We start from the raw sequence: 27,829 nt of genomic DNA on the forward strand, positions 1-27,829 counted from the left end.
CTTTCATTCTCCATCATTTACTCTGTCCGATTAAATACAGAAAAATCTCGTTATTAGGCGACAGTACAAAGTCCAGCATGGACAAAAAAAAAAAAGGAGCAGTTGCCCATAGCAACCAATCAATACCATCTGTCAAGAAAAATTAGTTACTATGGCAACAGCTCCACTTTAGGCCCCGTAGGAAAAATGAAATATGGACGCTTTCCTGCTCCCTGTATTATAAATCTGTATAAAACGGTCTTATAGGTTATTGTCTTTGCTGACTGTAGCGACCAATCACAGCACAGCTTTTATTTTTCAACAGCGGAATTTAAAAAGAAAATTGTGCTGTGATTGGCTGCTATGGACAACAGATTTGTTTTTTCTTTCCGTTTTCATTAACCTGCACCATTATTAATGCTATTGTAAGAAGTTATACTTCAGCTTGTAGTTTCGTAAGGTTGCTTTTCAGATGGACCTCCTGGAGTTCTACGGACCAGGATACAAGTCCAATTCAGTAGAACCCTAGGTATCGGATGCATAATTAAAATGGGAATGAAGGAAGTGATATCCCTTAAGTCTGTAGCATTCAAATGCCCACCCACCAATCATTTATGCCTTATTAAAATAATTTACCAGATGAGAAAACCCCATTAAAGGAATCTTTCACTGAAGATGTTAAATTTCATCTGAGTACCTCTTCTAAATGCCTCTGTTCCACTGATTATGGAACAGTTTTTCTTTTTGTTCTGTGCCCCTCTGTTCCAAAGTTATGCCCCCCTATAATGAAGAAGCAAATTTTTCTTTCAAGCAACTGGGCGTGTACCACGGAACATTTATATGGGCGTGGCTGTGTTTTGATTGGCCAGCCTCAAAGGAGAAAAAGAAATACCCACAGAGAAGTTCCACTAAGTTGAGGGAATAATTTGCTTCATTATTACTGGGGTACATAACTTTGGAACGGAGGGGCGCAGAAGAAAAAGAAAAACTGTTCCAGAATCAGTGGATAAGCATGATATGGAAGAAGGACTCCGCTTAAATTAAAAATTCCAGTGAGCGTTCCCCTTTAAATGACTAGATATTGCATATAACTTATTTAATTGATTTATAAAAATGTAAAGATGCAAAACTGTGTTACCTTTCCTGTTCATCCCCATTTGGAGGCACTTGAGTAGTCGACAATACTGGCAACGATTCCTCTGTTTGCGCGACATGACGCAGTTCTTGTCACGGCTACATCGGTATACTCTCTTATTGCAGATGCTGCGCTTAAAGAATCCTTTGCAGCCCTCGCAAGAAATGATGCCATAATGGAGGCCTGTGGCACGATCCCCACAGATAAGGCACGCTCTCTGATCAACTCGGTCATCTAAGAAAAAGGGAGAGGAAAAAAACAAGTATGATGTGAATCATATAAATGAGTAGTTTACTGTTGTACAGCAACGATTGAAAACATGGCTGCCCATGGTTTTGACGATTACTGCAACTCCATTCCATTGAAGTGAATAGGGCTGAGCTGTAATATCACACACATCCTGTGGGAAGGTGTGGTGCTACTGTTTAATACAAGTGCCACGTTTTTCTAATCCTGTATAACGTCTTTGAAGGAATTTACTAGAAGCATTGCAATATAAAAAGGTCATAGGTCAAATCCTGGATGACAATGTCGCAGCTTTTGAGCCCTAGGGGCTCAGAGCAGAATTTGGTATTTATTAGTAGAGTTTGTTTTTTCCATTGCCAGTACATTCCAATCCAGTAGTGTTATGTGACCACATTACAAAAACAGCCTCTTTTCTAACATCTACATTAGCAAATACTTGCATTACCGGTAAAATAAGAACTCTGGAACTTGTATTCCTCAAAACTCTAAAGTTCTTCCATTGCTCATCCTAGAAAATTCACAATTTTCCAATTGAATCGGAATTTCCTTACACTGTCAGCACTGATTGGACAATATCAGATTCTGTAGGGTCACGTCCACAACTGGAAACACCCAGTCGTCAATTTATTATTAAATTTCTAGGATTAAAAGAGTTGTATGAAGTTATTCCCTAACTGTAGAATCTGAGAAAACGTCTCTAACTTTCAAGGACTGACTGCATGGATCTCCAGAATCAGGATTCCGAAGAGCCCCATATGAATGGAGCAATGGTCGACCATGTGCACCTCCATTCCCTTCGGGACTGCTGGAGGTATCCGACTGCAGCATTTGGCTCATCTTTGACACTTCCATAAGAATGGCAGTGTGCATGATGGACCCACATTACATTTACACTTGGCTCTTCAAAACCCTTGTTCTTAGGATCTGTAGAGGTGGTTGCGAAGTTAACTCCTATCCTATGGATAGGGATAACTTCCAAACTTTATACAACTCCTGTAATTATGGGAGAAAGGCACAAAACAGATTTAAATGTTTCATAATGGTTTTATTATGGGGAAAAAATGTATTTCCTGAAAAGACAGGTCAGGAGAGGTGACAGGTTTGCTTTCAAAGGGGTTTTCCAGGATGGACATACTGATGACCTATTCATAGGGCACCACCAATCGGCTGAAATTCGCCCCAGCCTGGGAATAAGTATGGTACAGGGCCGGTTACCCCAATTGCTCTAGAAGACAGAATTACAGTAGATTGTTTTGCCTCGCATTGATTATCTACAGCTAATCATTTGAAATAGACAATACACTACGAGAGATTTATTCTAATCCCAATGAACAGGATTAATGAGCATAGGATACACTTACAAATAAATGAATCATCTCTACTTTAACAAACCTATCCTCCAGCCTATTATCTGCAGAGCAAAAGCCAGTATACATCATTAGCAGAGACGAAGGCACAGATGCCTCGGGCAATACATTCACATAGATCTGCTAACTTGGCCCAATGGTCATGATGCCCCTTTTTTGTAGTCAACACACAAAATAAATATTATTTGGTTCTATACAGTGCAACTTCCACTGGCACCGTATACCTCTCACAATGGGCAGCGAGATCCTATGGGGTGGTTCGTGGTCTCCAAAGACATGCAGCCTTAAACGGAGGAGGGTCTATGGTGATGGCCCCACCATCTTTCTACTGGAGTGCTGTATCTCAAAGGTTTCCAATACCAGTGGAAAATAAGTAAATAAAAGGCGCAAAGATGTCCACGATGGTAGTGAGGAGCATTAAAATTTAATAAATTGGTGTCCTCAATTTTTGCAAGTTATCTTCTGAGCCAAGAAATATCAAGTTTTTACACTTATATTATGACCTTACTGAATAGAATCCTAGCCTAGAAAGAAAACCTAGAAATTATCAAAACTAGGGTCATCACGTAAAAAAAAAAAAAATTTGAGATAAAGCTATGTATACAATAAAACTGGACTGGAGAAAACGCTGGATTAATCCTAAAAACCTGGAATAGATAACTTTCCGATTGCTGAGAGTCCGACCAAGCTAAAGAACCGGGGCTCTGAAGAGCCTTGCGTGAATGGAGCAGAGGTCAACCAAGCACACTGCAGCTCTATCCATACTTACGGGAGTGCCGAAAACTAGATTCGGCTATATCTGGGACACCCATTGAGAATTCATAAAGCAGCAGTGCACATGATCGACAATTGCTGCATTTACATAAGCCTCTTCAGATCTGGTTGTTGGGATCGGTGGGGTCACAGTGGCTTGACCCACAGTGATTGTGAAGTTATCCCCCTTACTATGGATTGGGGATAACATCCAAATTTAAGACTACCACTTCAAAACTTAAAGAAAACTGTTTTACTAAAGCGTCCACAAATTTTATTGATCACCATTACCATGATGGCCATCTTTGCAACTGTTATATGCTCATGTTCTACTGGTATCAAAAATCATTGAGATATCGCAAACCAGTCCATTGGCTTTATTTAGTAAGGTTGGCATCCCAGCTTCTGAGGGACTGGAGTATTGGTGGCATCAATCTTCCACTGATGACAAGCAATTTGGTAAAGTTGTGCCCATTATTGCACAACTTCTTGAGGTGGGTACCCAATTATAACACCCCCACACACACTTGTGGGGTTGTAGACACATTAACCCCCAAGTTACGCCTTTTGCATTCTCAGCTTTTTGTGTACATTGTATAGAGACAGAGCTGCTAGTCCATGCAGGGGGTGTGGTTGGACTACCCCGCATCAGGCAGCTTATTCTCCAGTGATAATTTCATGCTGATAAAATATTGATTATATTGAAACAGCAAAACACAGCCTAGTAAGTGACACATTCTTGTAATCAGGCTCTACCCCTACATCATGCTGCGCTCAGACTACATAGCAAAAACCTGTTGACAGATTTCATTTAAACAGACAGTCCATAATACTTTATTTAACCTGTGGTGGCACTGCAGGGAAAGTGAGCATAAGCTTCCATGCTACAGCTGATTAATAACCTCACCCATATCCCCTCCACTATGTGAAATATCTAATGATCTCCTATTTCATCCTTTACAAACAAAATCTCATCCAGTTTATGAACCCTTACGTGAAATGTGTTAACATGACACTAGCCGTACACGGTCATCTTTTTCTTATTGTCTATAGTTCAGGCTGATAACTACCTATCTGTACTGCTTTTAGCAAAATGACTTATATGGTATCCATATGATCTGTCACTACTTTAATTGACAGATCTCCAGTTCTTAGCATTTTCAGAATTATTTTCTGCCCACTTTGTGTTTAATAGTCCAGTTGGCGGTCCTACTTGGTGAAAGACAATCATACAGGGGAAAATTATCAATTGGTAAGGCCACCCACTGGACTCATAAGCACAGAAAGAGAAGGATTTAAATAAATAAAATACAAGATATATTAAAATAATATCAATCTTCTCAGCTCTTCTTGTGCTATTTATTTTTAATGCACCATTAATTCCGGGGGCTGAACATGTCAGGAGTGTTTACACACATCTATGTACAGGAAACAGTGACCGACTGGTACAGAGGGGGAGAGGACCCTGCCCTTATGGGTTTGCAATCTACAGGGTATTTGAGAAGGAGACAGTAAGTCAAGGAGTTGGATCAACTCCGGTGGCAGTGAGGCTATTGCAGGCTGTAGGGTTTCCAGAAGAGATGAGTTTTCAGCTGTGGGAGACAATTGTACATGCGGCACTGAATGCAAAAAAATGGGGGATAGTCGAGAAAAATCTTGGAAGGCAGCTGAGGGGAGGTACAAGGGAGGATGAAAGAAGGAGGCCGTGTGAGGACTGGAGATTACATGTGTGGAGGAATCGGGTAATGTACAGAGGACACATATGGGTGGCCTTGTAAGTCACTATTAGTAATTGAAACTGGATTGAAAGCCAACAAAGGGATTGGCAGAAGGCGAAGGAGTAGCGAGATGAGAGATGGATTAATGGAACTATCTAGGCTGCACAAGATCCATCCTACTACAGATCGTTCATCCATCAAGTCGCTAAGGCTCCAGATGGAGCCGAAGGTTGTAAAGAAATAAAGTGAAAAACTAGAGAGGTTGGAGAGCGTTGGTTGGAAGACCAGAGGAGGATGTTCTAGTAGTCGTGGTGGGAGAGGATGTGAGGTTTGAAGGACAGAGCAGAGGGTTTCCAGAAGAGATGAGTTTTTAGCTGTGGGAGACAATTGTACATGCGGCACTGAATCCAAAAAAATGGGGGATAGTCGAGAAAAATCTTGGAAGGCAGCTGAGGGGAGGTACAAGGGAGGATGAAAGAAGGAGGCCTTGTGAGGACTAGAGATTACATGAGTGGAGGAATCGGGTAATGTACAGAGGACACCTATGGGTGGGCCTTGTAAGTCATTATTAGTAATTGAAACTGGATTGAAAGCCAACGAAGGGATTGGCAGAAGGCGAAGGAGTAGCGAGATGAGAGATGGATTAATGGACCTATCTAGGCTGCACGAGATCCATCCTACTACAGATCGTTCATCCATCAAGTCGCCATGGCTCCAGATGGAGCCGAAGGTTGTAAAGAAATAAAGTGAAAATGGAGAGGTTGGAGAGCGTTGGTTGGAAGACCAGAGGAGGATGTTCTAGTAGTCGTGGTGGGAGATGATGTGAGGTTTGAAGGACAGAGCAGAGTCAAGGCTTACACCAAGGTAGCAGATTTGTGATTCAAGGGGAAAGTGCAATGTAATTTACTGTGAGGGAAAGACCTAAACGCATGGGAAAAAAGGGCCGATGCATGACTGTGGACCCATCACGTCAGACTACACACTCCAATGTTGTTGCCAGCTCTGACCATCGACTGAAAAAAATCCATCACACACAACCAGTGTTTTCAACGATTACAAACACTCGTCAGCAGAATTGTACGATCCTTCATTTCACGAAACAACTGTTCATGATGGAAGAAATCGGCCAATTCTTTCAAATGTATGGACTCCATAACATGTCTGATTAAACATTGGCAAGTCCCTATTTTTCACCCTCTGCCTAGCCGATACATCTGGTTGTCTATATGAATCCTTGGCACCAGATCAGGACATCGCTATTCGTTTGAAATTACAATAGAACGATCCAAAAGTTCCCATTTCTCTTATGATCGATTTTAGGATCATGTACATGCTATTCGAACAAGGACTCGATATAAACCCTGATTTCCTCCCAAACAAGAGGATTTTTCCCAAATAAAGCCTACTGTGAGATAAGGCGCTGAGATACATTAAGGAGTTATTTTAAGTGACTTGCAATGTGAAGCATGATTTAAGATTAAACGCAGATTCAAGATAATGAGAATACATCTAGGTTAACGAACTAGAATGCTCCAGTCATCATTCCGGCAGTTTCCTCTCTTCGTCTGACATCTCCGTCCCTGAAAATGACGGCACGCCAAGTAGGATTGTGCTCACGGAGTCGGCAGCCCAATTCTGTCGCAGTGGGAAAGTTACCATCAGACGATACCAAATCTCACATGACAGCTCTTCTAGCTCGTGGACATTCAATTTACATTTTCTGTACTATCTGACAAACGATAAAAGCCGGCATGAAGCGACTTAACCCCTTTCTCACAAGCTGGAGACACATCTTCGGAAACTAAAGAGTTTCTCCTAAAAATATATGTCAGGGCTTCTTCCAAGCCTAAAATGGCAGATAACAGGGAACTATAGCTCATTCTACAGTATAACAAATGTGATATTGAATTCTCAATGGCCAGTGCTCTTAACCTCTACATGACCAAGCAAATTTCCATTTTGCACTGTTATTTTTTCCTGCCCTTTTTCCAAGAACCATTACTGTACCTTTCCCTCCACATTGCTGTATGAAGACTTGTTCTGGGCAGGATGTCTTTTTGTTTTGAATTATATTAATCGCTTTACCATATAATCTCCAGAAAAATCGGAAAATTATTCCAAATGGAGTGAAATGTGTAATTGGGTCACCCTCCCAGGGCCGTGGGGTACTCGGTACCGGGCCGGTGTCAGAGGGATGTGTCACAGCAGCAGTGACCCGGTCCGTGGCCCTGGGTGCCCAAGTAATCAGGGGTGTTGAATGGTGGTTTGTAGTTAATGGAATAGTTTGTGACGCCACCTGTGGTGTTCAGCAAGTGAGATGTTAGGCCGACGCTGCATGCAGATCCTCTGGGGCTGGTGGTGTGTTGCAGCCAAGATGGTGAAGCTCCCCACAGGTGGAGCTGTAGCCCCAGGGCAGTGTAAATGTAGGGGAAGAGAAGAGGCACAAGCGGTGTAGAAGCAGGTACCCAGATGTAGCGGTGCTGGGTGCGTTGGCGCAAGAATGAATGGAGGATACCAGGGCTTGTAGTTCCAAAGCTTTACTCACAGTCTGTAGTACACACAGGTGCCTGCCTCCGTGCCGTGTCCTCCGGGTCAGGGACTCAGTCAACCTCCAGGCAAGATGGAATGCTCCCTTCCAACACTCCGCCAACATGTGCCTTTCTGAACGTCTCCTCTATAGCGCCTTTAAGTGTGAAGTACTCCTAGTACTGAGTTACACTGGAGTGCCTCCTGACAGATGTTCCCAAGAACTCTACTTGTACGTCAGACAGCTGTAGCCTGCTTCGGGGACTCCTTACTCCTGAGTCCCGGCTCTCTATCCAAGTTGCTGTTGTGCCCCCAAGTCTTAGATGGGAGTAGTGCATTTACAGCCCACTTCACTTCTTGTAGACGCTGGACACCGCTCCCAGCCGCGATCTCTTGCAGTGTCCTTTGATTGGAGTCATACTCCAGATGAGGTTCCAGTCCAAAAACCCCAGGAGGAAACAACAACCATTAGTAAATCTCGTTACCCAGGAGGGTTTATTTACACAGTTGTGCTTTGTATTTCTATTATGTTTTGGTTTTTCCAGAGTTGCCCAGTTTTGTTGGCAGCCTTTATACTTGAACTATAGAGATCATGAACGCTGAATGGTCCAGAACTGCAATTGTAAATAGTTGCACCTCTTTAGGTGCCCTCTCTTGGTTTTACATAGACACTTTTCGAAGATAAGGTCTACCTCATCTGGAGTATGACTCCAATCAAAGGACACTGCAAGAGATCCCGGCTGGGAGAGGTGTCCAGCGTCTACAAGAAGTGAAGTGGGCTGTAAATGCACTACTCCCATCTAAGACTTGGGGGCACAACAGCAACTTGGATAGAGAGCCGGGACTCAGGAGTATCTGAGATGAACCGCCAGCAGCTGGAGGACGAAATTGCCCAGCTAACACACGCCGCCTGCAACTGAGGCAGGAAGCGCTATGGACATTGAATCTGCAGCGCGCCCAGGAGGGGCCTACACCTGTGGTACCCGCGACACTGGTACCCGCCGCTGCTGCACCGATGCTTCCACAGGCAGATTCCGTGGAGCCTGCCGCCATTACACCACCGGCAGCATCCGGAGCCCTTTCGCTGCCGCCACAGGAGGAATTGTATGAGGCCCCGGGAGCCGAAGCGGAGGAAGAGGAGCTCCAGCCCGGACCTGACGCGGATGCATAGGTCGCGTCAGAGACCCCTGCGGACCCAGAGCCGCCGTTAGTCCCACTGCCGTCCCCGGTGTCCCATCTGGCAGCGCCACTACGCCTGCACCGGAGCAGAGACCACACCGCCCGGAGGCCCCAGGTACGTTTGATGCCCCTACACCTGGGAAGGCCCTGGGGTGTACCACGGTCGCAGTGGCTGGCCAGGTCGTGCTAGATCTGGTCTGGGACCAGGATACCTGTCCCCTGGGGGAAACACCGGAGCCCCGGACGGTGGCGCCGCGGTACAAAACCAGCCTGGATCGGTCCTGGGAGGAACGGGAGGATGATAACTGGGCTAGTTGTCAAGCTACCATCCGGCAACTGGCAGCTGAACACCGGGAGAGGGAGCGGCGCTGGCTAGCGGTACTAGGTCCAGATTTGGACCGGAAGGATCGGGTCCGTGCCGGTCATTATGGTCCCAGAGATGCAGCAGGTTTGGGCCACGTCCTGAATGTGAATCAGGAGAGGGGGTTGGGCTTTATCCATGACCCTAGCCGAATCTCCAACCTGTTTTTCAACCGGAGAGACGTGGAACCTCATTTGAGAAAAGGGCACCCTGCCAGGAACCTGAGCCCGGGAGATCACGTAACCTTCACCAGACACGAAGGTCTGAGAGGCTGGTACACTATGAACATTAGGCGAGTCCCGGAGGATTTCATCGAGACCTACAGGCAGAGACCACCCACTGCCCCGATGTGCCAAGCTCGAGCCGTACCAGTCCCACAGCCAAAGGTACAGAACGCCGCACGTTTCACCCCACTGGAGGAAGAATACCTGAGGACTGCAAATGCATTTCTCACATCACCGCTACCAGATGTGAGAAATGCATTGGCAGTCCTCAGGTATTCTTCCTCCAGTGGGGTGAAACGTGCGGCGTTCTGTACCTTTGGCTGTGGGACTGGTACGGCTCGAGCTTGGCACATCGGGGCAGTGGGTGGTCTCTGCCTGTAGGTCTCGATGAAATCCTCCGGGACTCGCCTAATGTTCATAGTGTACCAGCCTCTCAGACCTTCGTGTCTGGTGAAGGTTACGTGATCTCCCGGGCTCAGGTTCCTGGCAGGGTGCCCTTTTCTCAAATGAGGTTCCACGTCTCTCCGGTTGAAAAACAGGTTGGAGATTCGGCTAGGGTCATGGATAAAGCCCAACCCCCTCTCCTGATTCACATTCAGGACGTGGCCCAAGCCTGCTGCATCTCTGGGACCATAATGACCGGCACGGACCCGCTCCTTCCGGTCCAAATCTGGACCTAGTACCGCCAGCCAGCGCCGCTCCCTCTCCCGGTGTTCAGCTGCCAGTTGCCGGATGGTAGCTTGACAACTAGCCCAGTTATCATCCTCCCGTTCCTCCCAGGACCGATCCAGGCTGGTTTTGTACCGCGGCGCCACCGTCCGGGGCTCCGGTGTTTCCCCCAGGGGACAGGTATCCCGGTCCCAGACCAGATCTAGCACGACCTGGCCAGCCACTGCGACCGTGGTACACCCCAGGGCCTTCCCAGGTGTAGGGGCATCAAACGTACCTGGGGCCTCCGGGCGGTGTGGTCTCTGCTCCGGTGCAGGCGTAGTGGCGATGGGCGCTGCCAGATGGGACACCGGGGACGGCAGTGGGACTAACGGCGGCTCTGGGTCCGCAGGGGTCTCTGACGGGACCTATGCATCCACGTCAGGTCCGGGCTGGAGCTCCTCTTCCTGCGCTTCGGCTCCCGGGGCCTCATACAATTCCTCCTGTGGCGGCAGCGAAGGGGCTCCAGATGCTGCCGGTGGTGTAATGGCGGCAGGCTCCACGGAATCTGCCTGGGGAAGCACCGGTGCAGCAGCGGCGGGTACCAGTGTCGCGGGTACCACAGGTGTAGGCCCCTCCTGGGCGCGCTGCAGATTCAATGTCCATAGCGCTTCCTGCCTCAGTTGCAGGCGGCGTGTGTTAGCTGGGCAATTTCATCCTCCAGCTGCTGGCGGTTCATCTCAGATACTGGGTTGGAGCCTTCAGTCATGGCGCCAGGGAGATTCACCATAACCTCCTTGCGCTCTGCAGGCCTCCTCCCGTCTCTCTCCAAGATGGCGTTCTGGCGTTCTTCCTGTCTCGGCTCTTTTCCCGCCACTGGCTTCTGCCCCTCCTTCTTGGGGCGGCGTCTTCTTCCAGCGCCTCCATACCAAACCAGCATACGAACCCCTCGGGGGGTGGGCCATGTTGCTGTCACATAGTAATTCAGGCAGGGGAGGCCCAAGACTGTTTGCGGTCTTTTCCTAGGACCTCCCATATCGTCACGCCCTTCTTCTCCGCGCCAGTGGCCATTTTTAATGTTCATTTTACAGTCTATTAAATTGGGTCTTCTGCACATTCTCAAAAGTTTTAAGTCCAACAAATCTTAGGCAGACAGAACCCAATGGCATCGGGTCTCGTCATCCTGTTCGTGACGCCGAAATTGGATCGCCCTCCCAGGGCCGTGGGGTACTCGGTACCGGGCCGGTGTCAGGGGGATGTGTCACAGCAGCAGTGACCCGGTCCGTGGCCCTGGGTGCCCAAGTAATCAGGGGTGTTGAATGGTTGTTTGTAGTTAATGGAATAGTTCGTGATGCCACCTGTGGTGTTCAGCCAGTGAGATGTTAGGCCGACGCTGCATGCAGATCCTATGGGGCTGGTGGTGTGTTGCAGTCAAGATGGTGAAGCTCCCCACAGGTGGAGCTGTAGCCCCAGGGCAGTGTAGATGTATGGGAAGAGGAGTGGCACAAGCGGTGTAGAAGCTGGTACCCAGATGTAGCGGAGCTGGGTGCGTTGGCGCAAGAATGAATGGAGGACACCAGGGCTTGTAGTTCCAAAGCTTTATTCACAGTCTGTAGTACACACAGGTGCATGCCTCCGTGCCGTGTCCTCTGGGTCAGGGACTCAGTCAACCTCCAGGCAAGATGGAATGCTCCCTTCCAACACTCCGCCAACATGTGCCTTTCTGAACATCTCCTCTATAGCGCCTTTAAGTGTGAAGTACTCCTAGTACTGAGTTACAATGGAGTGCCTCCTGACAGATGTTCCCAAGAACTCTACTTCTACGGCAGACAGCTGTAGCTTGCTTTGGGGACTCCTTACTCCTGAGTCCTGGCTCTCTATCCAAGTTGCTGTTGTGCCCCCAAGTCTTAGATGGGAGTAGTGCATTTACAGCCCACTACTCCACCGGTGTCTGCTGCAGAACCATTAGTGTCCGTACAACCTCGGGGACCGGGCCCCGGCCTTGCACTTAGAACTTCTAGGCAGGGTTCTTCCTCTAACCCACGACCTCTGTGTTCCCTTTTACTCCTATGTTCCGTACTTGTCTTTCTTTCTTATGGAAGATCAGGTTTCAGTTCAATGTCTTTCTCCTTCTTTCCTTTCCCGTGCCAGCAGATCCAGGTCACTGAGGTCTGCTGCAGCACCTCCTTCCTCCATTCCTCTCTCAGGGATCTTCTTTCCTCACTCCTCTCTGAGTGGCTTCCTCTCTCAGACTGACTGAAATTCTAAACATTCCCGCTCTTTTATGTATTCTCAACTCCACCCGCCTCCCAGCACGTTTCGTGTTCCAAACAGGGAGCCACCAAAGGTGCTCTGCTACACTCCAAGCAAGGAGCCACAATGTGGCTTTGCTGAACTACTCTGTTGTGTGGGGTGCGAGTGTTGGAGCGTGGTCAGGAGTCTCCAACTTACCTGGATGGTGGGGCACCACACCTCAGGAGGAGGTGCAGTACCTCTGTGGCGATTGAGTCTTAGGGGCGCCACATAATTTTTAGTTTTTTTTTTTTTTAAGCTGTTTACCTTGGTTATCAGCTCCAGCTCACTGATGATCTGCCTGCCACACGCAGCGATGCATGCTGGCCAGCGGGAGACCAACAATCAAAAAATGTCCAGGGCTTTCCACAACGATCAGCGATACCCGGCAGGGGGGCCGGTCGCTGATAGTTGTCACACACAGCGACCTCGCTGGTGAGATCGCTGTTGCGTCACAAAACTTGTGACTCAGCAGCGATCTCGCTAGCGAGATCGCTGTGTGTGACGGGGGCTTTAGGGTCCCGTTACATTTAGCGATGCACCAGCGATCCCGACAATGATACGACCCGGTCAGGATCGCTGGTGCATCTCTAAATGGTCACTAGTGAGCTGCCAAACAGGCAGATCTCACCAGCGACGCAGCAGTCATCCAGCGATGCTCGGCGGTCGTTCTTACCTGTTACATGGCAGTGATGATGACGACTTCTGCCTGCGTCCATGCGTTGCTAGTCGGTGCCAGCGGGACTCCAACGAGGAGAAAATGGCCCAGGACGTTCGAGTGCGATCAGCGATATCCAGCGGAAGGCCGGTCGGAGGTAAGTGTCACATGTAGCAAGATCGCTAACGATATCGCTGTTGCTTCAAAAAATCGGTGACGCTTTAGCGATATCTCTAGCGATCTCGCTATGTGTAAAGCCCCCTTAAGGGAGCCGAATCTACAGCCAGATCAAGTGGAATTTGGTATTATGATGAGCTATTGGTCTACAAAAGGATCCATATACTGTTCTTGGTCTGTGTCCACTCCTGAAATAAGCATTCTCAACCTAAACATTTATTATCAAGCCTTTTTAATATCAGACTCTCAAGTCTCCCATAATGGATGAAACAAAAATTATAAAGTTCTTAATTAATGGAATCCAGAATCTCCCTAATTGTATAGAATTAGAACAATCCCTTCTAAGGCTGGTTTCACATTAGCTTTTTTAGCGCAGCGCATCGTGCGCCCCTATGTTTAACATGGCGGGCGCATTTTTCTAGCGTTTGCATGCGTTCGTATGCGTTTTCGTGCGCATGTGGTTTTTTTGTAGTGTGCGCCTAGGCGCGCCGGATGCAACCTGTTGCATTTTTGGTCCGTCCAACCTGTGTTTCTATGGAAACATGGCTAAAAACTGGTTAAAACGCATGCGCCTAAAAAAAGCAAACGCATGCAAAACACATGATGCATTTTTGCATGTGTTAATATTGCGCACGAAGCGCAGCGCTAAAAAACGCTAATGTGAAAGTAGCCTAATGTAAGGCCCTCCATGTAAACTGAACCCACTGATATTGGCCGACAATCTGATGTCTATGGGGGACTCCCAACTCTCCCCCAATAGATGATATTGGGGAACAGTAGGATACAGCTTGTCGGATTTCCACCAGCAGATCCTTTTGTTAACCAGGAGATGAGCCGCTGACGAGCGTTTCGGTGTAGAGAGATAGCGGTCAGTCTAACGATTGCTCAGCCGACATCCATCTGTATATGAGGGAACTGTAGAAGAATTAGGACATCTTTGTTAGATCTTTCCTCACCATTGGGCCACATTTTGGAGTTTACTTGAAAAAGGGGGAAGGAAGCTGTGGGTTTTTAGGAATTCCTTTCAAGCAGAAGAAAATGTCACAAGCCTGTCACTGTGAGCTATTTATATGAAGGGAGGAGCAGGGTGCGGACAATGGTAGAGGATCAATAGCCTGACATTCCAGGGGCAGATCTATTCAATGTTACTGTACAGATGAGGACAACCTGAGAACCATAAAGCCTGAATGACGACTTGGGGTCACTCCAAGACAGTGGAGCTTCCTGAACTCTGGACACGTTTCTGAATATAATGGGAAGAAGCCTACTTTTGCTCATCTAGGCTCTACACATAAAAACACGCATGTGCGTTATAAATAAATTTAAATTTTCCCCTGGAGGTCCCAAGCGGTTGAAATTGTTGTAATGTTTCTTATTGCCATTTCACCTGTCTATAGAAATGAAACATGGCATGGATAGCACAATCTATTGGACTGATATTAAGCTGGAGGGGTTAGAATAGCCTTACAGTGATGTGAGCGGATGAGTTACGTTCATCCCTTCGCTATAACTCCTAAAATATAACTCCTAGAAATATCAGATCAATGCAAACTCCCCATATTCATCACTGACCACTGGCTCCAAAATGTTTCAGAACAGTGCTTTGCTCAGTGGAAGCTTATATACACTTAAGACTGCGGATGTCTTTGGAAATCATAAACAAATTGTCTTACAGGGAAATCTAAAGTATTAATACAGTAAAAATTACAAAAACATATCAAACTATCATTTAATTTTCCCAAAACTCCTAAAAAACATGCCTATTAAAGGGATTGTCCACCTTTAGGGACAGTAAGTTTGTTTTTTTACTTACCGTATATTCATAATTGTATAATTGGTGCTAAAAATCATACAATTGGGTTCTATTTAAAATTTTGCACCGTTTGCCTTTCATAGCATCTGTGTTGCACTGTATTGCTGGCTGCAGAATGAGCTAAGTGAGAATCCATCAGTCAACCTACTATAACCTGACCAAGCAGTTTACAGCTCTTTTCTGTCTTTTTCTGAGCTCCTCACAGCTGATTTATAACTACAGACCACATCAAAGTTGTATCTACTGAGAAATACAGAGCTTGTTGAAGCCCAACAGTCTAACGTTTTTACTGTATGTAACTTAATAGCAAAAATTACTTTAAGCCCAAAATAAGCCAGATTACTTACCGGTAATGCTCTTTTAAAGAGTCCACGACAGCACCCACTGGAGAGAGGGATCCGCCCATAGGAACAGGAAACCTACAGAAATAAAAGGGGCAGTCAGCCTCTCCTCCTCAGTTGGATTTCAGAGTACCAGGAGGACCGCCAAATTTTAGGCAAAACACTATCCTTTTATGTTTAAACTTATTCACTCTATATCTAAGTAAATGGACTCTATTAGTATGAGCTCTATTAATTTCAGGGAGGGAAGCGAGTGGGTGCTGTCGTGGACTCATTAAAAGAGCATTACCGGTAAGTAATCCGGCTTTTTACCCTTCGCCACGACAGCACCTACTGGAGAGACTTTCAGAGACCTTCACCTGGGAGGGACCACCGTGCTGGGGACAGCTCTGCCAAAGGCTAGGTCACAAGAGGATGAAAGACCGAACCTGTAGTGGTTATAGAAGGTGGATGGAGCCGACCAAGTTGTAGCCTTACATATGGACTCGATTGGGACGTCTCCCCTTTTCCGCCCAGGAGGATGCCATAAGCTCTAGCGGAATGTGCCCTAATACCCTCCGGAGGATTTTCATTTCTCGCGGAGTATGCCAGAGAGATCGCATCCCTGATCTATCGGTACAGGGTACCCCTCGTGACTCCATACCCCTTCTTTCAGCCCTGGAAGGATATAAACAGAGCCCTACACTGCCTCCAAATCCTAGACCTTTCAATGTATTTTAATACTACTCTTCTCACGTCTAGGGTGTAGAATTGTTCTTCTTCTGGAGTGGAGGGGTCACTAAAGAAGGAGGGGAGAAGGATTTCTTGTGATCTGTGAAATCTTCTTCTAAAGGTACTGTCACACTTAGCGATACACCAGCGATCGCGACCAGCGATATGACGCGGTCAGGATCGCTGGTGCATCGCTAAGTGGTCGCTAGTGAGCTGCCACACAGGCAGATCTCACCAGCGACATTGCAGGGGTCGCTACTTACCTGTCAGACGAGGCGATCCAGACGTCCTCCCGCCCGCGTCCACGCGTCGCTCATCTCCACAGCAGGAAGCTGACGATGAGAAACGGCCCAGAACGCTCTCGCGCGATCAGCGATCAGCGATAACCAGCGGGGGAGCGGTCGGAGGTATCAGACATAGCGATATCGCTAGCAATATCGCTATAACGTCACAAAAAACAGTGACGTTATAGCGATATTGCTAGCGATATCGCTTAGTGTGACAGGCCCTTTACTTTTGGAAGATACGAGAGATCTGGCTTTAATATCAACCTATCCTGGAATGTCAATAGGAAGCGTGGATCTATGGACAGCGCTTGGATGTCGCCGACTTTCCTTGCCGATGTCAGCGCCACTAAAAGGGCAGTTTTTAGTGACAGATATTTAGGTGACACTGAATCTAATGGTTCCAAGTGGGGTCCTGTTAGGGCATCTAGGACCAGGCTTAAGTCCCAAGGGGGAACCCTAGATATGTGAAGAGGGTTAATACGTTCACCAGCCATGATGAATCTGGATATCCATCTGTTTCCTGCTACACTATAGCCATAAAGGGCTCCTAGAGCGGATACCTGGACCTTGAGAGTGTATTGACAGATAGAATTCTTACAAAAGGGAAGGGATTTGGGCCTAAGATTGGGTGCAATTGGAACTTCTCTAGAGTCAGGGTTTGTATGGAACTCTAGGAACTTCTTCCATATTTTGGAGTAGATCTTTGTGGTAGATTGCTTTCTGCTCTGTAGGAGGATATTGACTAACCCGTACGAAAATACCCTTGATCTTAGCATCTGCCTCTCAAGTTCCAAGTCAAGTGGATGCTGTCCACTTGAGGATGGAAGAATGGCCCCAGAGAGAGCAGATTGGGGGCTGAAGGGAGGACTCAAGGGTCTGACACTGACATGGTCTGTAGCCACGAGAACCATGGCCTCTTGGGCCAAAATGGTGCTATTAAGATTATCCTTGCCTTCTCTTCCCTAATTTTCCTGATGACTTGTGGCAACAGTATCGTTGGAGGAAAGGTATATGCCAGTTTGAACTGCAATGGAGCTTGAAGGGTGTCCACAATTTCTGGGTGGTTTGCCATACTCAGGGAGGCAAATATTCGCACTTGTCTGTATTCCCTTGTGGCAAAGAAGTCTATCTGAGGGAGGCCCAATAATAACACGATCTTTTGAATATCTGGTGACACCATTCTTCTTGCCGTAACGTATGTCGGCTTAGGAAATCCGCCTCTAAGTTGTCCTTCCCTCTGATGTGAAGAGCGGAAAGGGATAGTAGATGTTTTTCGGCCAGAACGAAAAATTTTCTTGACGAAGACATTAGACCTTCCGATCGAGTTCCGCCTTGCTTGTTCAGATATGCCACCACTGTGGTGTTGTCTGATAAGATTCTCACTTGCTCTCCCCGAAGCTGCGGAAGAAAATGGTATAATGCATAACTAACCGCATTTAACGCTTAAGTTTGAAGAATCCTGCAGTTCTTCTCTATTCCACCGATCTTGGGAGAAGGTATCCCCCATATGAGCACCCGATCCCTTCCATTTCTGGGGCAGGAGCGCTCCTGGTGTATTGCGCATTCGTGGCCCGGCTCCATGTCTCTGGGACCGTGCGACTGCCACCAGTGCTCTCTGTCATAGGAACAACTTCCGGTTTGCCCCGGAAGTTCCTCAGTCACTTCCAGGGCAGGAGCGCCTGCACATGCGCGGTCCCCCGATGCCTCTGGGACCGCGCCACTGCCAGCGTTGTAGGATGAACGAAGGTCAGGACTTCTCCTCCTCCAGTCCCACACTCCCATGCGGGCCGGGACGGCCTTACCCAGACTCCGACGGCGCGTCTCCTGCATGAATCCCGGGCGGCCTCCCCCGGACCCGGTGTTTAGCCATCCATCAGACGAGGAGGAAGCCGGAATACAGCATTCCTCCGATGCTGCTTCCAGACCGCAGCCCCTGCCGTTCACACGGATACTGTGCAGGCGGCTTGCTGGCCCAGGTATATTTCTTTTGTAGGAATTCTTCCTGTGGCTCTGTGGAACAAGAAACCAACTGAGGAGAGGTGGACCGCCCCTTTTATTTCTGTAGGTTTCCTGTTCCTATGGGCGGATCCCTCTCTCCAGTGGGTGCTGTCGTGGGGAAGGGTAAAAGATTCTTTTACGTAAAACAAATAAATACATTGTCCCGAGAGGTGGATAACCCCCTTAAGTACAGCTACACCCAAAATCTCCAACAAACCCCCTACTCCTATACTTCACAGAACTTGGAAGGCTTTGATACTCATTGAGCGTAATCTATGAAGGATGTAATGACAGTCATATTGGTTCTTATCCAGTTTCCAATGAATCAGATAAAAAAAAACAAAAACATTGAATAGAGTTTGTAGCAATTGGACAGAAGGGCACAATTTGCAGCCTTGTATCTACTGGTGACCTTTTTTCATGTCAAAAATAATTTGCCAATTAAAGAGGTTTCCAGGGATTTTCTTTGCATCACTACCAGATCATAGGGAGTCAACTCTCGGCACCCTCATTGATCAGCTAATTGAAGGGGCCACAAATCACTGAAAGTAGCACAGCGCCGTACATTGTGCAGTGGACAGGAATGGTTCTACAAGTGAATGGGAGTGTGAATGAGGTACCACCCCTAGCCACTGCACAACGTGCGGCGCTGTGCAACTTCCAATGCTCAGCAGCACTTTTAACCAGCTTTCCGAAGAAAAGGTCATCAATATTTAAGTACTGGAAATCCCCTTTAAGTATTTAAAAAAAAAAAAAAAAAAAAAAGCAGTAGATCCTAAGAAAAATTCCATGTTTGATATTGACTCCTATCTTGATGGAGCCAGAACAGATATACCATCATGGGAGTCACTCTGTAGAAAATACTGCTGCAGAGTTCATATTTTGTGACATTGTCCATGGGCATCATGTACTGTAGAAATGAAGGCTACATCGGTATCTGGAGAATTAGGCTGCAGCCTCCTGAAGATGCCCGTTTGGTTAGTTGATGTCAATTATAAGCGCATTATTTACGGCCTCTCGGGGAGGTTGTTTGGGGCTGGCAGTCAGGAGAGGAATGCTCTGGTTGCAGATCGCTGGGACAACTCTGTTAATCTGTTTGAACATCTGACTGAGGACATTCCTTAATTCCTTCTTCTTTGCTTTGTAGCCCTTAATTTTCTAATCTTGCAATGCTTTATCAAGATAAAATATACGCGTAGGTTCGGGATTAACCTTCCCATGGCATACCAGGTTATCGGGCTCTGTCCCTGTCTCTTGTTTCAGTCACATTTACCAAACCTTTCCTTAATGTACAAAAGAGAATCAGAAAAGAAGTTGATTGTTACCTAAAAGACTGAAGAATTTGCAAGATCTTAAAACTTTCTAAAGGAGGAGTTAATTAGGGGTAAAAAATTATAGATCTATTTTTTTTTTTTCAAATTCTATTTTTTGTACTAACAAAGCTCAGAAAAATGTTATGCAATAATTTGGTACTCAATATGTCTGAATTTTTTTTCCTAAATTCGCCAAAAAACGCAAAATAATCTGAGTCACCAACATCTAGGGCCATCAAGTATCTATTCAGCTACATGGGCAAAAAATAAGCAAAAGAAAAAAATCAATGGAGAATCAATTTTTGGACTAAAGATCAGAAAAATGTTATGCAATAACTTGGCACTCAATTTTATCAGAAAATTTACTTCTAAATCTCCCAGAAAACACAAAGTTATCTGAGCCACCAACATCTAGGTCACAGTGGTTCCCAAACTCCAGTCCTCGCGGACCCCAACAGGTCATGTTTTCAGGATTTCCTTAGTATTTCACAGGTGATGGAAGTATCATCAAGGCATCAGGAATTCTCTCACATGTGTAACACTATGGAAATCCTGATAACATGACCTGTTGGGGTCTGCGAGGACTGGAGTTTGGGAACCACTGATCCAGGGTCATCAAGTATCTGATCTCTTCAGCTACATGGGGGAAAAAAAAACAAAAGAAAAAAAATCCATGGAGAAACAATTTATCCCTCAAACTTTGATGAACCTCTTGGGTTTGCAACTTTGGAGACTCACATTTGTGGCACAGTTTTGGCCAAGAACCTTAACTGTGCAGAGTTATGCAATGTATGTTGCAAATGCACCGAATTAGCTGCTCTGTGTGCGGGGTCACTGTCTGAACACAACTCTATGATGTCAGAGTTGACATACCTACAAAACTTGATCGACGACTCTTGCAGGCTGTGCTACACAGGGAATACATTACCCTTGTATGGTCAGCTGTGGAAAAGCAGTCGTTAGCAAGCTAAACTCAGGCCCCCTTACACATTAGGCTAAGGGTACCGTTACACTTAGCGATGCACCTGCGATCCCGACAACGATATGGATCGCAGGTGCATCGCTAAGTGGTCGCTAGTGAGCTGCCAAACAGGCAGATCTCACCAGCGACATAGCAGCGGTCGGGGGTCGCTACTTACCTGTCAGACGCAGCGATCCTGACGTCCTCACGCCCGCGTCCACGTGTCGCTCATCGGCGCCGCCACAGGAAGCGCCCGACGAGAAATGGTCCAGGACGTTCTCACGCGATCAGCGATAATCAGCGGGGGAGCCGGTCGGAGGTAAGTATCACATGTAGCGATATCGCTAGCAATATCGCTGCTGCGTCACAAAATCGGTGACGTTACAGCGATATTGCTAGCGATATCGCTATGTGTAACGGGCCCTTTAGCGATGCACCAGCGATCCCGACAACGATATGGATCGCTGGTGCATCGCTAAGTGGTTGTTAGTGAGCTGCCAAACAGGCAGATCTCACCAGCGACATAGCAGCGGTCGTGGGTCGCTACTTACCTGTCAGACGCGGCGATCCTGACGTCCTCCCGCCGACATCCACGAATCGCTAGTCGGCGCCACAGGAAGCGCCCGACGAGAAAAGGTCCAGAACGTTCTCGCGCGATCAGCGGGGGAGCCAGTCGGAGGTAAGTATCACATGTAGCGATATCGCTAGCAATATCGCTGCTGCGTCACAAAATCGGTGACGTTGCAGCGATATTGCTAGCGATATCGCTATGTGTAACGGGCCCTTAACATTAGCTGAACCCATCAATAGGCTTAGCCGACAGCTTCTATATGGACGGAGGCTTCCCGACGCTCCCTCAACAGACTAGAGGACTCAGCGTGTCCGATTTCAGACTGATGATCCATTTGTTCTCAGCAATTTAAGAAGCCACCAAGTCGTAGAGAACACAGAGGCACATAGAAAAGCAAGTCACTACTGTGTATGGAGGAGTCGAGAAAGACATCTGCTGGCTGAAATCTTAGTCGAACTGTAATTTTGCCTATAGTGTTCTACTGCGCATGGAGCCCCTAAAGCTCTGTTCACATGTCTAGTAGAAATTTCTATTTTTTTTTCAATCTGTTTCGGGACCAAATCAGAAATAAAGTTTTCCAGTAAAGGACCCATTCATTTAGAAGTGTCCTACTCCTAATGTCTTCAGTTTGCATCTAATCTAGGTGCAATCCATTTTTTTTTTTTTTTTTTAACTGGAGCAAAAAAAAAAATAAAAAATAAGTCTACAAAACTTATTTTATTTTATGCAAAAACTGGATAACAGCTGGATCCATTTTTATTTAAAACAATACAGTCTATTGAAAACATTATAAATTTTATTTGATTTATTAAAAGAGATCATAATAGATGGGGACCTGCTGTATTCATTAGTGGATTTTTTTCTTTTTTAGCGGCCAGAACACGTGAAGAGTTCTAAAAAATCCCTAACAACAAATGGAGACCAAAGTGCCTGTTTTTAAAGATGGATCCATTCTGAAAACCTTAGTGTATTGTATCCGTTTTTGCTGTATTCCCATTAGATCCGTTTTTTGTTTTGTTTTTATATTATATTTGGTACAAAAAGATGAAAACTGGTTATATCTACAGAGCCTGAAAGCAAACTTCATCTCACAGTATTGTGTTGCAGATTCTTATCCTGAAACAGTCAGCAGCTTTGCACATCAAAGACACTTGAGACAAAAGATTGCACATTGTTTCAGGGTAATTAATTCTGTGTGATGACACAGACCAAAAATATTCATTGCAGGCACAAACAAGACCTGTATGATGCTGCAGACACATACGTATTTCGGTACCTTTTGAAGGCCATTGAGTCATGCTCATAGACCATTATCTTGAGTTACACTCATGAACCATTATATATTTAGTTATTTATTTTACTGGCTCATATTGGCGTTAATGAAAAGGAATGTAGATTGTGAGCCCCATTGAAGACAGTGATGATCCGGGGTGCATTTAATAGCACTATACAAGGAAGTAAAATAATATACTGGAGTGCACCAATACACAAACAAGGTGAGAAGATACAAATTCCTTGCAGATGTCTTTGGTGGGATTTGACCCCAGGACCCCAGCGCTGCAAAGTAAAAGTGCTAACCACTGGGCCATTGTGCTGCCCAATGTTTATTTCTTGGGAGATCCTGTCATTCACACAGAGATCTTCACACAATGTAATGTGTTTGGTAAGCAGAAGACCTTGCTGTAGTTACAATGTGGTATCAACTACTAAGACATCTTGGAATACTTTGACCAATTCTGTCTTGGAGAGGCACCGAGGGGATGCGGCACCTGCTCACCTCTCGCTACTTCATAAAATAAGATATACGGCCCAGTCATACAAGATTTTCAATATGGTAACTGCGATTGGTAATGAAGTAAACATGCTAGTAATCACAGGACATGTCCTGTGGATATCGATATTCTATGGGCACAGAATGATCATTTAAACAATCTTTCTGTGCCCATAGAATGTCACCTAAACAATATAGTAAATGAGTGCAGATCAACTTGTAGATCGTTCAATGGCGATTGATTAGCAGCATGAAACGACCAGTCTCTACCTGGAATGAGTAGTTGAAATTGTCAAGACTCAAGGCTCCCATGCACTAAAGTCATCCAAACCTAACAATATCAGAGATTGGACGACAGTCTAATGTGCATCTTGGGCCTCCAGACAAATGATGCTGGGAGTAAAAAAGATACGCACATTAGAAATCCAATGTCCAATTCTTTCGTTCTCCCTGGAGACGAGCTGCTGTCAGAAGAGTATGGCAGTGGCCATCTCATAGAAAACACAAGAGATATTGGCCGAGCATTCCTGTATTTAGGGGATTGGACAGTGATAGCTATTGGCCACACATGATTGTTCGGCCAACATTTAAAAAAGACATCAACAAACTGGAGCAAGTTCAGAAAAGAGCGACCAGAATGGTGACCGGTCTGCAAACCCTGTCTTATGAGGAAAGGTTGCAGGATTTGGGAATGTTTAGTTTCCAAAAGAGAAGACTGAGAGGAGACTTAATAGCTGTCTACAAATATCTAAAGGGCTGTCACATTGTAGAAGGATCAACTTTATTCTCATTTGCACAAGGAAAAACTAGAAGCAATGGGATGAAACTGAATGGGAGGAGACACAGATTAGATATTAGAAAAAACTTTTTGACAGAGTGATCAATGAGTGGAACAGGCTGCCACGAGAAGTGGTGAGTTCTCCTTCAATGGAAGTCTTCAAACAGAGGCTGGACAGACATCTGACTGGGATGATTTAGCGAATCCTGCTTTGAGCAGGGGGTTGGACCAGATGGCCCAGGAGGTCCCTTCCAACTCTACGATTCTATGATTCTAATGTGTATATGAGCCTTAAAGTCAACCAAATATGTGGATTTTGGTGGGATCATATGTAAAGTGGCCTCCTAACTCTTCCCTGATGGTGGAGAGTATGATCGGCTTGTGGTATTTTAATTCCTGATCCTATTGTTCTCCCTGAAGATAAGCCACAATAAGAGGTGTCTTTCCCCCATACAGAACTCATGCCAACTCCGAGCCCAGTGTTGCATGAGGTGGTCAGAAAAACAGCAGTCCGTTGTACTGCATTCCATCCAGCACCTATCGGATTTCTATAACTTCAGAGGCAAGACTCTTGGACATGGTGGGGTGTGTGTTCTCCTTACGGTCACATGGGCTTTAACACTATGAAACCTCTCTAACAGACCATCGAATATCACTCCTGACATGGACCAATTTTTTTTTTTAAACCCAAAAGCTAAAACTGCCCCATCGTACGTTATATATAGTGCAAGTGCTAAAAAGGTACCTAAAAATATCAGATGATGTCACTTAAAAGGACATGGTAATCTGATGCATGTACTTTCACTTTTTCAAATTTTATAAAATGCATTAAATTTTTTTTTTGTACATAAAATCTAATGGTGAATTTTCAGATTAGTCTAAAATGTATCAAAATGATTTAATGCTGGCCTTTTCCCCATCGCCAAGGCAGAATCACACATCATACACATTTACTGTACATCACTTTACTAGTCCTGGCAGCTGAACTTTGTAGCAGTGAAGGAAAAAAACTGATGGATAAGAATCTTTGGATTTTTACAAGGCCCTGTAGGAATTCCAGATGACCCTATTAAGGACTCCCAAGGTCCTATTGATTTCATGACCCTATGCTCTCTTCTTCCTTTGCATATTAATGGGGACTCCTTGTGTTATGCTGGAAAGTATTGGGTGGATTGAAGGCAACATTACCATTGACCTCTCCATGCTCCCGATGCTTTAATATGCAAACCACCCCCTTTAACCTTGATTTTTTTTAGGCTGTTTCTTTCATATCCAAAAGAAATGGTAAGTTCTCTCTTCCACCAGGTTATGGGACACATTTCAAGAGGAGGTAACAAGGGGTTGATGAAAGACTGATTAAAATTTGGGCAAATTTTTAGATATAAGTCATCATTTTCAGAATTATTACACTTGTAAGCTCACATGGTAAGGTGTGCAAACTGTAAAGTGCTGTGGAATACGTTAAAGATATATAAAAATTATTATACATGCATATATAAATTGTCCAGAAGGCATCAAGACCACCCACAGATTGCTAGAGCCATAGGAACCGAGTCACTGTACTTTGCCTTGTGGTCTTGACTAACAAAGACGCTATAGTGATATTTTACATTATGCCCTATAGACAAAGACTCTACATCGAGGCAGGCAATGCCAAAACGTCATAATGATTAACAGATTGAGAATCGTACTAATACAGCTACTATTAAAAACCCTCCATAAATAAGCTATTGTAAGCTTGAAAAGAAAAAAAAAAGTGATAGACCCTATACAATAAAGGCACTACTATAATTTACTATATGTGACCATAGATGGAAAAAAACACAGACTACTTTCTTGGAAAAAAACATCAGCCATACATGAGCAGATGTCTTATGATAACCATCGGAATATCTTTGGATTGTGAGAGAAAACAGACACAAACTCCTTGCAGATGTTGTCCTTGGTGGGATTTGAACCCAGGACCCCAGCAGTGCAAGGCTGCCGTGCTAACCACTGCACTACCACTCTGTCCTACTAAATATGATTAGACTGAGCTGTTCTCAAAGGTGGAAACAAAGATACGTTGTTTGTAGTCAACAACCACTTGGTCAGTATATTTAGACAGGGTTCTAAGATAGTGAGTGATTGCCCCTGGTGAAGTAAAGCTATGGCTTTAGCCTTCTAACAAGTAGAAGCTTGGTTTAATTCCAAGATTTTACAACTAGTTTCACTAATAGTTGAGATATTCTCTCCAGAAAAACTCGAAAACTGGAGATTTTTTTTTTTAACGTTCGGGCTGAATGATTTCCTACTATTTAAGCAAGCCTATTCCAAAAACACACTGAGAAGGGGTATAGGAAAGGAATGAATCTTAAAATTACAGACCTCATTTTGGAGTCACATGACCAACAAACGCTTAAGCAGGCCACACACTGACTTATGTTGGCTGAACGCGCCGATATCAACCGGTTTGGTTGACGATTTAATATTGATAGGGATGACGGCCAAATGATGGTTGGGAGTGAGGTCCATCAGGCGTGTTCTGTTTGGACAGTTGATTGCATTGTTCTCCCAGAAACCGGCTGATGTGTCAGTCAGCGGCTTCCTCAAAGAGAACACAGGAGAGCTCGGCCAAACGAGTCCTGTATATGGCAGAGATGGCCGAGATGACTGTTGGACGAACTATCTTTCAGCTGAGATCGACAGTCATCTAATGTGCATGTCAAGCTTAAATTATGACATTAGATGTTAGTGGTGTTAAATAGTTTGGGGTGGGGAGCACATGAACTACAACAACAACATGTGGTGACCACAAGCTGGAGTTTATCTTTAGTGCAACCTATGCAGGCCAACTTCATTGCAGCACAAGTGATAAAGCAAACATTGATGCAGTGTGTGAAAATGACAAAGCTTACAACTCAACCTCATCTTGAACCCTGTAGAATTTTATGGCTTTGGCCCTGTAAAGCATCCCAAACCTCACCCCATCCCCCTTCTCACATTAAAGGGGGCATTGTTTCAAAAGGTCACGGTAGGGTTCCTTCCATGTTCTCATACAATATATATGTTTATAAGTGACATCACCAGAGTAACAATAAAAATATTCATTCTTTAAAAGTTTTTTTTATTCCATTCTTTTATTTCTTTAGTCTTTTACCAGATCTTATTCCGGAAATGGGTCAAGAATCAATTTATTCATTGTCAACGACCCAAAAGCCAAAAGACGAAGAACAACAAAGCAATTAGTGATATCATTTTTGGCTAACTTACCAGAAGTAGGACCTGGGGAGCCATTATTTAAATAAAGTATTGCCTGTAATGAAACTATTGGTTTAAACTCAACACCTACCAAAGGGCTCATCATATCACGGCATTTCGGCAATATTCATTATTGACCAGAAAACCTGAAGCCCCCATTATACACTGCGATATCGGTAGCAATATCGCTATAAAGTCACAGATTGTGTGACGTAGCAGCGATATTGCTTGCGATATCGCTACATGTGATACTTACCTCCGACCGGCTCCCCCGCTGATTATCGCTGGTAGCGCGAGAAGGTCCTGGATCATTTCTCGTCGGGCGCTTCCTGCTGGGCTTCCTTGGCGCTGACAAACGACGCGGGCGGGAGGACGTCAGGATCGCCGCGTCTGACAGGTAAGTAGCGACCCCCGACCCCAGCGATGTCGCTGGTGAGATCTGCCTGTGTGGCAGCTCACAAGCGACCACTTAGCGATGCACCAGCGATCCATATCGTTGTCGGGATCGCTGGTGCATCGCTAAGTGTAACGGTACCCTAAGATTAAATGATGGAATAAAAACACTCAACAGATCTACGGTCTCCAAAGATAAAAGTTATTACAGTTACAGCAACAAAATCAGACATCAAGGAGTTAAATAACCCCCCCAAAGAGCTTTGAATAGAAAGATGAGATAAAGCTTAGCGAGATAACACACATTTTTGAAGGGAAGAAAGATAAATCTGGAGATGTTGTCACACATCGGCGATGCACCAGCGATCCCGACAACGATATGACCTTGT

The 27,829-nt window shown here is 45.5% G+C and overlaps 1 protein-coding gene across 4 annotated transcripts in view; it reads right to left on the reverse strand.

Moving 5' to 3' along the window:
* NR6A1 (nuclear receptor subfamily 6 group A member 1) overlaps positions 1–27,829 on the reverse strand; it is a 504,088-nt gene that overhangs the window by 60,487 nt on the left and 415,772 nt on the right. For all 4 annotated transcript variants that reach the window (XM_073590719.1, XM_073590717.1, XM_073590718.1 and 1 more), the window contains exon 4: positions 1,118–1,348. In XM_073590719.1, the coding sequence (XP_073446820.1) occupies positions 1,118–1,348 (231 nt within the window). The remainder of the gene's footprint in view (positions 1–1,117; positions 1,349–27,829) is intronic.

The sequence above is a fragment of the Dendrobates tinctorius genome, unplaced genomic scaffold, assembly GCF_039654945.1.
Source record: "Dendrobates tinctorius isolate UK_male_01 unplaced genomic scaffold, ASM3965494v1 ptg000120l, whole genome shotgun sequence".
Lineage (NCBI taxonomy): Eukaryota > Metazoa > Chordata > Amphibia > Anura > Dendrobatidae > Dendrobates > Dendrobates tinctorius.